Source organism: Leopardus geoffroyi, chromosome A3, assembly GCF_018350155.1.
Source record: "Leopardus geoffroyi isolate Oge1 chromosome A3, O.geoffroyi_Oge1_pat1.0, whole genome shotgun sequence".
Lineage (NCBI taxonomy): Eukaryota > Metazoa > Chordata > Mammalia > Carnivora > Felidae > Leopardus > Leopardus geoffroyi.
This window is the reverse complement of record NC_059336.1, coordinates 24,126,020-24,140,616: the sequence shown is the minus strand read 5'-3', so window position 1 is coordinate 24,140,616 and position 14,597 is coordinate 24,126,020. Positions and strand designations below refer to the sequence as shown.

At 39.0% G+C, this 14,597-nt stretch overlaps 1 protein-coding gene across 2 annotated transcripts in view; it reads right to left on the bottom strand.

The window, feature by feature from the left end:
* Positions 1 to 14,597, bottom strand: part of LOC123579577 (transient receptor potential cation channel subfamily C member 4 associated protein) — a 69,811-nt gene that overhangs the window by 29,204 nt on the left and 26,010 nt on the right. For both annotated transcript variants that reach the window (XM_045443641.1, XM_045443642.1), the window contains exons 6-7: positions 12,417 to 12,545; positions 6,070 to 6,277 (exon numbers count right to left, since the gene is read on the bottom strand). In XM_045443641.1, the coding sequence (XP_045299597.1) occupies positions 6,070 to 6,277; positions 12,417 to 12,545 (337 nt within the window). The remainder of the gene's footprint in view (positions 1 to 6,069; positions 6,278 to 12,416; positions 12,546 to 14,597) is intronic.

Here is a 14,597-nt window from a genome sequence, read left to right as displayed (position 1 = left end):
GCTGAATCGAGCTGATGGGTAAATAGGTATCATTATAATGTTATATGTGTCATATACATGTCTCTGTGTGAAGAATCTAAATGAAAAAAATTTTTAAATAATTTTAAAATGTCTATTTATTTATTTTCAGGGGGGAGGAGCAGAAAGAGAGGGATAGCAAATCCCAACTGGGCTCCGAACTAAGAGTGCAGAACCCGACAAGGGACTTGATACCAAAAACCATGAGATCACGATCTGAGTCAAAACCAAGAGTCAGATGTTTAACCAACTGAGGAACCCAGGTGCCCCTAAATGAAAAATTTTAACATAAAATTCAAAAGAACACAGTATTAAAGAAAATTCTTCAAAACTAAAATAAGTTACAACAAAGTACAGCTAGGATTGTACAAACGCATATTAAATTAAGTTCTAGCACAGAGCTCAGCAAATACTCTTAGCCCCCTTTCCATCCTCTATAAATTAGTGACTATAATGTCCGACCTCATTTAAAAAAAAAAAAAAAAAAGCAAGGGCGCCTGGGTGGCTCAGTCGGTTAAGCATCCAACTTCGGCTCAGGTCATGATTTCATGGCTTGTGAGTTTGGGCCCTGCGTCAGGCTCTGTGCTGACAGCTCGGAGCCTGGAGCCTATTTCAGATTCTGTGTCTCCCTTTCTCTCTGCCCTCCCCTACTCATGCTTGGTGTCTCTCTCTCTCTCTCAAAAATAAACATTAAAAAAAAAAATTTTTTTTTAAAGCTGTAATTATATTAAAATTAACTTTTCTTTAAAAAGTTGAACACAGAATTACCATATGACCCAGCCACTCCACACCTAAGTATAGACCCAAAACAACTGAAAAGAGGCGCTCACATAAATATGTACAAATACATCCTCATGACATTTCACAGCAGCCAAAAAGGGGAAAACAATCCAAATGTCCATCAAGAGATGAATGAACTGTGGTATATACAAATATTATTCAGCCATAAAAAAAAAGATGAAACACTGATATGCTACAGAATGGATGAACCTCAAAGTCATCATGCTAAGTGAAAAAAGCAGGATACAAAAAGTTACGTATTATATGATTCCATTTAAAAAACATCTAGCATAGGTATAAGAAAGCAGGCAGTTGCCAGGCTTGGGAAGAATGGGAACAGGTGCTTAACATGTACACAGTTTCACTTTGGGATGATGAAAATGTTTTGAAAATAGATGGAAGTGTGGTTGCACAAACTGTAAATGCACTAAATGCTACTGAATTGTTCACTTTAAATGGTTTATTTGGTTATGTGACACTCACCTTAAAAAAAAAATACATGGAGGTAGCTTTTTTGCTTTGAGATACCATTTTTTACTTATTGGCTTGGCAGACATCAAGAAGTTTAAAAAGGCCCTGCAATGGGAAGCATGTACAGGGGGGATGGGCAGAAAAAATGTACCATAATTTCTTTAGAGGGTTAACTTGTCAATATCTATCAAAGTTTAAAAGGCAAATATCCAGCACATCATACTCCATACACAAGGCTGTTATTTGTAGGAACAAAGGTTTAAAAATAAACCAAATTTCCACCAATAGGGGACTAGTTAAATAAATTGTGGTATGCCCATATATTAGAATACCATGTAGCTATAAAAAGGAATCATATAATTCTGTATGTACTGGAATCGAATGCTTTGCAAGATAAAGTTAAGCGAAAAAAACAAGGAGCAGAATGGAGGCTATTTTATACTACCACCTGTACAGACAGGGAGCAGCCAATCTCTTTCCCCCTCCATCCCCCTGACTGGGCAGGTACAGAATTTCTCTGCAGAGTCATATGAGAAAATGAAACAGGTTGCTATGGGGAGGGGGAACAAACTTTCTACTGTATATACCTGCTATTCTTATTATTTAAGAAACCTTAGACATATATTACTTTTTCCAAAAATAAAAGAGTTTGGATTCTACAGGAAAACCTTCCCAGAGCTGGATTTTTCTCTTACTCTCTTTTCTGGAGGGTGAATGGCTGCAGTTTCTCTGTTCCTCACAGGACAGTTCCTTCCTGCCCTACACTCTCCACACAGCACTTAGACGCAGCACTTAGAACGTGACCTGCCCAGCATTCAGAGTTCCGAGACTCCGGCCCCCACCTTGGGAGATTCTAGAGCCTCTGTGAGTCACTCATCTCTTGAAAAAATGATGAAAAGCTATGGGCTCTCACCCTGAAAAAAAATCATTGGCCCAATTATGCTCATCAAATGATATACAATCTCTGGGAACTGGCACCCAGCACCACAGTGTGCTAGTAATTCTCACAGCTTTACCAGAAGCTATCACACACTACTGGTTAATGTTAAAATGTCAAACTGGTTGACAACGGAAACACAATTTCTGAATTTCTGCAAAAGCAGACCTTTTCTCTCATATTTGTTAAAACATCAGTATCTTGAAATATTCCCGCAAACCTTTCTCCTCAGCTTAGGCCCTGCTTTCCAGCTGAGAGGATTCTGAATTCTCTCCTAGCTCCTGTGTTGCAGAAATCAGCCCTTGTTAGCTCAGTCTGACCTATAAATTGATAATTATCTGGCCTGTGGCTTCATCTACATCTCTGACTAAAATCTTGATTTTTTTTCCCCCCAGATGAAACCATCTGTTCCCACATGAACGGATAGAAGAACAACTGGTAGTTCTGAGAAATCCAAAGAGGACTCTAACATTTTTATTATCTGAGCTCCAGAAAGACAGTATAAATCACTATTTTGCTGGGTAAGAAAACAGCCACAATTTATTAAAAACAAAACAAAAACACATCAGCTTTATATGCGGTTATGGACTGAATTGGGTCCCCTTCCAAATTCATATGTTGAAGCCCAAATCCATAATATACCTGTATTTGGAGACCGGACCTTTAGGGAGGTAATTAAATGGGGTCATGAGAGTGGGGCCCTAATCCAATAGGACAGATGTCCTTATATAAGAGGAAGAGACATCAGAGATCTCTTTCTCTCTTTGTACATACACAGAGGAAAGACAACGTTAGGACACAGTGAGAAGGCAGCCGTCTGCAAACCAGAAACCAATGCTGAGGGCACCTTGATCTCGAACCTCTAGCCTCCAGAACTGTGAGAAAATGAACTTCTGTTGTTTAAGCCACCCAGTCTACGGTATGTTATTATGGCAGCCCGAGATGACTGTTACACACACCTTTATTTAAAAATATCCAGTACCGGAGTTCAATTAAAGCATGACAATATTGAGAACTAAGATCTTTCTCATTGCACTTGTGATTTAATTATGTTCACCTTGGCCTTCCCAGGGCATGTGACTGGAGAAAAATGTGTGTGGGGGCAAGAGGCAGGGAAAGAGGAACTGTATGGTCAGAGAGCTGGGAAAGGATCCTGTACAACATCATGTGCTAAAATACAACTTTTAATAAAGCTTCAACCCAAAAGCTACAAGCAGACATCACATGTAGAGTATCTCATGGGTTAGCCACACAGGTATACAAGTGAACCTAGACATTTTAGAAAGACTTCCTTTAGGGGCGCCTGGGTGGCTCAGTCGGTTAAGTGTCCGACTTCAGCTCAGGTCACGATCTCGCTGTCCGTGAGTTCGAGCCCCGCGTCAGGCTCTGGGCTGATGGCTCAGAGCCTGGAGCCTGCTTCCGGTTCTGTGTCCCCCCCTCTCTCTGCCCCTCCCCTGTTAATGCTCTGTCTCTCTCTGTCTCAAAAATAAATAAATGTGAAAAAAAAAAAAAGACTTCCTTTAAAAAAAAATTTTTTTTAATGTTTATTCTTGAGACAGAGAGCATGAGCAGGGGAGGGGCAGAGAGAGAGAGAGGGAGACACAGATCCTGAAACAGGCTCCAGGCTCTGAGCTGTCAGCACAGAGCCCAACGTGGGGCTTGAACCCACGAACTGTGAGATCATGACCTGAGCCGAAGTTGGACGCTTACCAACTGAGCCGCCCAGGCACCCCAAGACTTCCTTTTTTTAATGCCTCATATAAAGGAAACTAGGTTTGGGGTTAACTCTCAGTTAATTAAAAAATCAACTGACTAAAATACCTTGTCCTCCAAGAATGATGGGCAGTGCTGGTTTCACTTAAGGTAGCTTATAGACAGGTGGGTGAAGGTAACTGATAATAACAGGATAAAAATGATCTGTAGAACAGATTCCTTAAATGTAAAACTAAAAGATGAAAGTTACTTAGTGCCTCAGCACACACAAGTATCTAATACAGAACCTTTATGACCCTCAGTTTCCTAAGCTGTGCAATGAATGGGGCTGCTTGGAGAAGTAAATAAAATCACTGTTAGGTTATGCAGTTAGCTCAATGTTTGCTACACAGCAGGAGTTTAACAAATGTGAACTTTTGTCAGTATGTATGTATGTGTGTTTAAATCAGCTTTAAGATATAATTTAGTTATAACAGAACTCATGTTTTTAAGAATGAGTATTTTATGATTTGCTAAAATGAGTACTCCTTAAAAGTCCTAAGAAAGGAGAAGGGAGGGGAATAAAAGCCTACACAGACCAGGGTAGGCCTTGGATCTATGGACTCAGGAAGAAAAACAAGCCTAGAGGGGGAACCACCAACCTGGGGTCCATAGGGTTCATATACTTCTGTTTTTATTATGACTAAAACACGTACAATTATATTCCCTAACAACCTAGAAATACAGTCATGACTATGTGGTGTTCATAACTAAAACTAGAATGCTAACACAGTTAATGAAGGACTCACATTCAGTACTTAGAAGGGAGATTGCTATGTAGCACTTAGCAACTCTGCAGAGCTAGGCCTGGGAACCCACACATCCAGTCAACTGGACTTCAGAAACAAAGTACTGTTTTCAAAGCATCCTCAGGGCTACTGTGGGATGATCATGGCTTTCTACTACTGTTTTTTTTTTTTTAATATTTATTTTTTAGAGAGAGAGAGAGAGACAGAGTGTGAGTGCAGGAAGGGCAGAGAGAGAGGGAGACACAGAATCCGAAGCAGGCTCCAGGCTCTGAGCTGTCAGCACAGAGCCCAATGTGGGACTCGAACCCACAAACCGTGAGATCATGACCTGAGCCGAAGTCGGACACTTAACCGACTGAGCCACCCAGGCGCCCTCTCTACTACTGCTTTTTAATTGGTTATTCGGTTAACACTAAGGCACACGGTGATATGGTTTTTCAGTCTGTTAGTGTTCAAGAACTAGCTTTTAAGACACATAAATATTTTAGTTCAAATATGGATCATCTATACTCTTATAACCAAAACAGATATATGCCCAATTTCTCCAAATCTGCTTAGACCAGGATAGAAACAGAAAAAAGTTCTCTTGCTAACAAAAAGCAACAGGTGGGGAAATCATTAGCATATTCATGTGGTTCTAAAATCAAATAATACATAAAATAATACATTCAGAAGTCCTACTTCACTGCTGTCATCTACCTTGTTTCCAGCCACCCCCAACAGGTAACCATTTTTAGTTTCTTGTGTGTGCTTTCAGTTTATGCATACTGTATATGAGCAAATACATCTGATCTTATTCTCCTCATCTCTGCTGTACTACAAAAAGTATCATACTATACACATAGCTCTGCATTTTCCTCTTTAACAGTAATACATCTTGGAGATGTTATCCTGTATTAGTACATACTAAATCTTCTTCATTCTTTTTTCTTAAAAGCTATACAATTTTCCATTATATAAATGTTCTGGAAATTAAGTAGTTTCTTATCAATAAAACATTTAAGTTGTTCTGGTCTTTTGTTATTATAATGTTGCAATGAATGACCTTGAATATACATCATTGCCTATATACCTACAGGATAAAGGCCCAGATGAGGCTTAGTGGATCAAAAGGTACGTGTATTTGTAATTCTGATAAACAATGGATCTTACTTTTTCGATGTTCTGAATCCATTAAAAAATCTGATAAAGGTTACAAACTTGGCCCCTACAATAATGAACACATACAAAATTTACATACTCTAAGTGGACCCTATGAGCCCTCACATGGATCAATCTCTGGAGATATTGAAAGAGCAGATAATTTACAAAGGGGTCTCAGAGCCATAATTTCAAAACTCCGAAAACTTTGAGAGATTTTACCTTGGTTGATTTCAGCTGCGGAAGGTCCTAAGCTCAAGCTCTTCTTCTGCTGAGCATTTTTGGCAAGTAGCGTATGCTTGTCATCATTCCCTGTATCCATCTCTGAAATGGTGACAGCCAGAATCCGGCAGAAATTAGCAAGCTGCTGCTGATCAAAATTGGATACTAAAGAACTCAGATTGGGGACTTCATCTAGTCGGATCATTTCCTACAGGAAACACAAATAAAACAATCCCCATGCTCAGTTCATTTGACACTGGATGTGCCCCTTGTTTGCATTCCCCAAAGAATGGGGCTTGGCAGCTAGACCACTTAGGTTAAATCCCAGCTCTGCAAACTGCAGCTGTGCAAACACAGGTAAATTATGGAACCTCTCTAAGTCTCTGTGTGCTCAACTGTCAAATGGGACTAACATACCTTATAGGATTGGTCTGAGGATTAAACCCTTTGAAAACCATTGTTCTTATTCTTTGTTCATGTGGCTCATTTTGTCTATTTAGAAAAGCAAAGCAAAGCAAATGCCTACCACTCAAGTTTTATCATTCATAAACTGCCATTCTTGCTACAGATGTTTCCTTTTTAAGAAATAAGAAATAAAATATTCCTAACCAGTTGTGTTCCCATCTCTCCTGCCAGAGGGAACCTTTACTTTGAACTGTTTATTATTCCCACACATGTTCTTATACTTATATTTCCATAAAAATATATGGTATTAAAGTGAAGGAAACCACCAACAAAAGAAACAGCAACCTACTGTTGAAGATATTTGTAAATGATGTATCTGATGAGGGGTTAATATCCAAAAAGTAAAGAACTTACACAATGCGACATCAAAAATGATCTGATTAAAAAAATGGGCAGAGTGGGGCGCCTGGGTGGCGCAGTCGGTTAAGCGTCCGACTTCAGCCAGGTCACAATCTCGCGGTCCGGGAGTTCGAGCCCCACGTCAGGCTCTGGGCTGATGGCTCAGAGCCTGGAGCCTGTTTCCGATTCTGTGTCTCCCTCTCTCTCTGCCCCTCCCCCGTTCATGCTCTGTCTCTCTCTGTCCCAAAAATAAATAAACGTTGAAAAAAAAAAATAAATAAAAAATAAAAAAAAAAATGGGCAGAGAATCTAAACAGACATTTTTCCAAAGAAGACATACAGAAGGCCAACAGACACATGAAAAGATTTCAGGAGGGAAATGCAAATCAAAACCACAATGAGATATCACCTCATATCTGTCAGAATGGCTAATATTAAAAAGGCAGGAAATAACAAGTGTTAGAGAGGATGTGGAAAAAAAGGAGGATGGTACACTGTCGGTAGGAACGTAAACTGGTACAGCCATTACGGAAAACAGTATGGAGTTTCCTCAAAAAAAAAAAAAAAAAATCAAAAACAGAAATATCAACGATCCAGTAATTTCACCACTGGGTATTTAACCCAAAGAAAACAAAAACAGTAATTTGAAAAAAATATACGCACCCCTATAGTTATTGAAGCATTATTTACAATAGCCAAGATAGAGAAGCAACCCAAGTGTTCATCAACAGATGAATGGATAAAGAAGACATGGTATACATGGACAATGGAGTATTATTCAGCCATAGAGAAGGATGAGATCTTGCCATTTACAACAACATGGAGAGACCAAAAGGGTATAATGCTAAGTGAAATAAGTCAGAGAAAGACAAATACCATTTGATTTCACTTGTATAGGAGTCTACAAAACAAAACAAATGAATAAACAAAACAGAAAAAGACTCATAAATACAGAGAACTGGTGGTTGCCAGAAGCGAGGGGATTGGGGGGGATGGGCAAAATAGGTCAAGGGGATTAAGAGATACAAACTTCCAGTTATAAAAGAAATAAGTTGTAGGGATGAAAAGTACAGCATGGGGAATATAGTCAATAATATTACAGTAACATCGTATGGTGACAGATGGTGACTACATACAGTGGCGAGTATAGCTTAATGTATAAAATCAGCGAATCACTAGGTTGTATACCTGAAACTAGTATTACATTGCATGTCAACTATACTTCAATAAAAAATAAACCAAAAAAATTAAAAACATTGTTTTGTTTTTAAAACCAACAATGTATTGTTTTGCATGTACAGTGTGAATTATATATGACACCTTACTGTTAGTTAACACTGGGATTTTTTTTTAAACTTATGCCACTTCTGACAACAGAAAGTTAGTACTTTTTCAACTTTATTTTTAAGTAGGCTCTAGGCCCAATATGGGGCTTGAACTCACAATCCCAAGATCAAGAGTCGCATGCTCTACTGATTGGGCCAGCCAGGTGCCTCTCAACACTAGGATTAAATTACACAGATACAAGTAGCTCTAATTCATTCATTTTTTCACTTTTACCCCAGTGTATTTAACCAGTGTCTGTGTATGTCCGTACACACACACACACACACACACACACACACACACACACACACACACTCATACTATACACATAGTTCTGCATTTTCCTCTTTAACAGTAATACATCTTGGAGATGTTATCCTGTATTAGTACATACCAAATCTTATATATACACATATATGTGTGTGTGTGTGTGTCTAGGTAGGCTATAATTTTTCACTATTAATGCTGCCATGAACATTCCTATAGGTGTCTCCTTGTGTGCTTGCACAAGTAACCAATTATATAGAGTAAGCAATAGCAGGCATTCTTGTCTTTTTCACTTTAACAGGAATATTTCCAAAGTTTCAACATTAAGTTTTATGCTTGCTGTAAGTTAACTGATATCCTGTATCAAGTTAAGGAATTTTCCTTCTATTCCTAACTTCTATCATAAATGAATACTGAATTTTATGAAATGCTTTATTTTACTTTTTTTTTTTTTTTATTCTTCTCTACAATCTGCAAATATTGCATGTTGTATGAGCTTCTCTTCTTCTGAAACATCCTTATATTCCTCAGAAAATACCTACTGCCCTTCATCTCACTGATTCACTTCCACTGAACTGGATATTTCTCAATCACTGCACATATCCTATCATCTTGTAATTATCTATTTTCCACATAAACTTATGCTGCCTTGAGGCTGTCCAGAGCCTCAACACATAAGACTTGGTGGTGAGGGTCTCAGTAAATGTGTACTGAACAGGTGAATGATTCCTAGAAGCCCTCATGAGTTCCACTCTTACTTCTGGGAATGAAGGCCTGGAGTTTGCTGTGGAGGAGCTACCTGGGGGCAACCTCTTCCACCTTTGCCTTCTTCTTCCCCAGTACACAACCAATGGGAGCCATTGTTATTATTGGTAACTGTAACTTTCAGCCCTGTTCCTCTAGCTCTGTGATGGGTCATAAACTAGGTCCTACCACCCTCCAAGCCCACTTCCTTGTGTTATATTTTAATTTTAAAATTTAATACATACAACATATGTTACGAAGCATAATCCAGTGAATAGCTGTGTGTGCCTTTCCTATCACATATTCCTGCTTCTCTGCCAGAGGTAACCACAAACCTGAATTTTATTTTTGCTTTGCTGTTAAGATAAAAAAAAGCTTTGTGTATGAGTTGAGTTTGCTTATTTCAGAGCTTTATAAAAATGATACACTATATACAGTCTTCTGTAACTGACTTCTATCAGTACTTTCTATGAGTTAGATATGTTGTTGCCTATATCAACAATTTATTCACTTCCACTATTTTATAATATTCCATTGTGTGGATAGAGAAAATGTATCCATTCTGCTGATGGATCACAGACTTGGTTTCAGTTTTTTGACCCTGAAACAATGCTAATAAACATTCTTATGTGTTTCTTGATGCACATGTACAGAAGTATTTCTGGCTTCCAAACCATTCTGATAATGTCCAAGAATAAGAAAAAGTTTCCATCACAACCCAATAAAACATACATAGGTGAATGTATAAATATGTGACAAAAACTTAAATAATAACCCTTACATGATACACTTTAATCTTTTCTATTTAGCTGACAGACCCAGTGGATTGATTTCACAATCTCTTGGCTTTGATGTAGTGTTTTCATTTCTAAGAATTACTGGTCTGTCTGGGATGGAGTTTATCCACAAGCATGCCTGGGAATAGGTTACAGGTGACCCAGGCACAAGAATGATGCCTCGGCCCTCAGGGTAGTGCTTCCCTAGGTGCTAGATCACGAGGTATGCACGTGTTCAACTAGAAAAGAAGATAAACATATTCTGTAGGAACAAAAAGATATCAGCAGTATGTAATTATTTCCAATGATATACATTCTCACCAACATTTGTGCTCTCATGGTGGCCTTAATTTGCATTTCCCTCATTATTAATGAAGCATCTTCTCTTTTATTTATAGATTCTCTTCTGTGAAATGCTTGCTTACATCATTGCCTCCCCCTGCCCCTTTTTTTTTTTTTTTTTTTTTTTTTTAAATTTTTTTTTTTCAACATTTATTTATTTTTGGGACAGAGAGAGACAGAGCATGAACGGGGGAAGGGCAGAGAGAGAGGGAGACACAGAATCGGAAACAGGCTCCGAGCCATCAGCCCAGAGCCTGACGCGGGGCTCGAACTCACGGACCGCGAGATCGTGACCTGGCTGAAGTCGGACGCTTAACCGACTGCGCCACCCAGGCGCCCCCTTGCCCCTTTTTTTAACTAGGTTGTCTTTTTCTTGCTGATTTGTAAGAATTCTTGATAAATTCTGAATACCAATTTGTTAGTTACATGGGTTACATATATCTTTTCCCAGTCTGTGGCTTGGGTTCCCACTTTCTTTACATGCCTATCCCCCTTTCAAACTGCACCAAGGTAATGATGTCTAGCAGAACTCATCACTATTTTTAGCAACACACAAAAATATGAGTGTGACAGGGCATGACAGGCAAGCAGGAAAAGTTATGAAGGAGCAATCCTAGACTCCCATGCTGAGACTGCGAGGGAGTCTAGTGTTTCCACCCTTGAAGCCCCCTTTCACACACTGGCTGGAGCATACAATTATTGGAAAAATGACAAAGACTTTTTATCAAAGAACACAAAGGGTCTGGGACCTGCACACATCTCCAGTGTGTTCCTACAGACAATGGGCCACTTGTGCATCTTCTGCCTGCACGATGACAAGCAAAGCCTGGGGAAAATGCAGCAGAAAGACAGAAATGAAAGCTAGGGTAACCACAATGCACATGGGTAGCCTTTTCCCTGCAAGAGCAACTCTAAGAGGCAATTCCTGCCTCCTCAGTAGTAAGATGAAGAAATCTTCCCACTGCAACCAACATGGAGGCATGGGATAAGGATTAGGGAAGTAAGCTCCATGTCTTCACAAGCATTACACAAATATCTAATACACTGACTATCTAACATATCTAACAGATGGTGTGTTTTTTAGGTTCTAAGTTTTTTATGATATTTTTTAATTTAGTGTTTCATTTTCATCACAGCTCCTCTTTTAAAAAGATTTTTTTAAGTAGGCTCTACATCCAACATGGGGCTTATACTCACGACCCAGAGATCAAGAGTTGTATGTTCCACCAACTGAGCCAGTCAGGTGCCCCTTTGTGTGTTTTTTTAAAAAATATTTTTTTTAATGTTTGAGAGACAGAGAGAGAATGAACATGAGTCGGGGAGGGGCAGAGAGCGAGAAAAACAGAATCTGAAGCAGGCTCTAGGCTCTGAGCTTGTCAGCATGACAGCTCACTGTGAGATCATGACCTGAGCTGAAATTGGATGCTTAACCAACCAACCCAGGCGCCCCTGTATGTGGGATTTCTTTTTTTTCTTTTTTTAAGTATATTCAGGATCTTTTGAATGTCCATCTTATGACCAAGTGGCAGGCTTTCAGTGCTCACATTTGTGTCTCCTATGTTGGTATCAAATTTTAACTGTTTAAGACTAATGAGAATAAACAGAAGTAAACTTAATAAGTCTAAGCCAAACATCACCATCCAGGGAAACATATCCTGATGAATGAAGGTTTCACAGCATTCAAATATAGAAAAGTGGTAGGAAAATGGAGTTATCCCATAGCATACAGCAGTGTAAGTATGCTAAAAAGATCCTGCATCATAATAATTAGCAAAGGGCAATTTGATTTCAGCAAAGTAACATTAGCCATCACATTAAAGGCAATCTGAACTTTTGAGTTTTATCATTAGTTTGACTTCAATTTATATACTGGCTTAGGTTTTACTGTCACTTAAAACCCATTAGAAGAAGAAATATAACCTACTTTTGTACCTAAATATATTTAAGTAAAAAAAAAAAAGTTAACACGAGGAATATGGATGAATTTTTCTTTTAAAAGAGCTCTGTACATCATTCAGTCTTGAGAATCCAATTATCGAAGACACCCTCCACCATCTGGTCATCCACCTGCTGGAGAACATAGCTCACCTTTTTAACACCCAAAATATCTTCAATGAGGGTTGCTGTTTGTAAGAATGTTTTCTTACTCGTCATCAACGTAAACAGGAAGATCACAAAGTCATTCTTTTCTGCCAAACGCTTTGTAACTCCTTCCGTCTATCACAAGGGAGAAGGAGAGAAAAGGCAGGATAGGTTATAATCTTAAAACCTGAAAAGCAAGGTACCCCCTTCTGGAAACTGGAAAAGCAACTTCAAGCTCCCTGAGGAATTCTTGGCAGAGGCCTTAAATCCCTATGACCATATACAAAACATGTGCAAATGCTTTTTGAGGATGGGTTTCTCCATGGTAGGTTCACCATATGTTCTGACCTAATACCTGCCTAGTAACTCAATGAGGAGCTACACACTAGCACCCAGTAGCCCAAGTTTTATTTGGCCAGCAGTACATTTTAAATAGTGAATGTCAATGTCTTCAGGCATGACGTCCTTACTCCAGATTAGCCAAAATCTGCACCGTCCCCACCCCAAAACAGGCACCTCCAAACATTTCTTCATTCTGCCTAATCCCTGGAATTAAGCCAGATCAGCATAGAGTTGGACCATATCATACTATGTTCTTCACATTTTTGTTTCCTCCTTTCCCTTTTTTTTTTAAACTGAACTGTGTTTTGCTGGAGTATCACTGATTAACATTAGGTGTCATTAACAAAAGCCTCATAAAACTAATGACCACATGGAAGTTGCCCAAGAGGGGGTCATCATACATACATCATCTTTTAAAATAAGGACAAGGGGGCGCCTGGGTGGCGCAGTCGGTTAAGCGTCCGACTTCAGCCAGGTCACGATCTTGCGGTCTGTGAGTTCGAGCCCCGCGTCAGGCTCTGGGCTGATGGCTCAGAGCCTGGAGCCTGTTTCCGATTCTGTGTCTCCCTGTCTCTCTGCCCCTCCCCCGTTCATGCTCTGTCTCTCTCTGTCCCAAAAATAAATAAACGTTGAAAAAAAAAAAAGTTTAAAAAAAAAAAATAAAATAAGGACAAGTTCTTACTGACCTCAGTTGCAAGAATAGTTGTATGTTAGCTGAACAATTTGTTTCCTTTTATCTTCTAGGTCTGTCTGTGCCTCTCTGTCCACTAGCTACACGTGGCTACTGAGCACTTGAAACATGGTGCTCCAAGTGTAAAATACACACTGAGTTTTGAAAGCTTAGTACGAAAAAAGAAAGTAAATATCTTATTAATAATTACTTATAATTGTTTACATGTTGGAATAATCTTAGTCTTTTTTTTTTTTTTTTTTTGAGAGAGAGCACGCAAGCAGGGAAAAGGGGCAGAGGGAGATGGGAGGAGACAGGGAGAAAGAAGGAGAGAGAGAGAGAATCTCAAGCAACTCTACACTCATCATTGAGCCCGAAATGGGGCTCGATCCCTTGACCCCAGGATTATGACCTGAGCTGAAATCAAGAATCAGATGCTCAACTGACTGAGATACCCAGGCGCCCTGACATATTGGAATAATCTTGATATACTATGCTAAATAAAATATATTATTAAAATTAACTTCACGATTTCTTCCTACCTCTTTTCTTACTTTCTAAAAAAATGTGGCTACAAGGAAATTGAAAATAATCTAAGTGGTTCATGCTATATTTCTGTTGCATGGCACAGTTACAGATGCTGAACTGCATAAGTGTTTGAAACTTATTTCTCTATTTGTGTTGGTTGATAAGAAGCTTAAACCCAAATTTATGTCCCATCCACAACACCACTGATTTTATAGTCAGCCCAATTCCTGGATACATGTTACACCCTCACCGTGTTCCACCCTTTTCCTTACCTACTTCTAAATTTATGATTTATGATCTTGGTAGATTTTATACAAGATGCCTGAAACCTCTTTTGGAATGAGGCAAGAAATGAAATGTAATTAAATGCTCGGCTGTATTTTCATAGCACACAGATTTCACTTCTACAGGGGCATCGGTTTCATTTCTGCCATGTATTATGCTGCTTACAGTTTACCACAGAAGTTCCTAAAAGATGGATACTGTGTCTTACAAAAACTACCACATGTATATTACTTTACAAGGTGCTTTCACATCTATCATCCCACTTAGTCCTCATAACAAGCCTACAATGTTGGTAAGATTACTGACTGCACTCTCCTGGTAAGAAACTAAAAGCTCAGGGAGGTAAATTAATAAGCCATGAG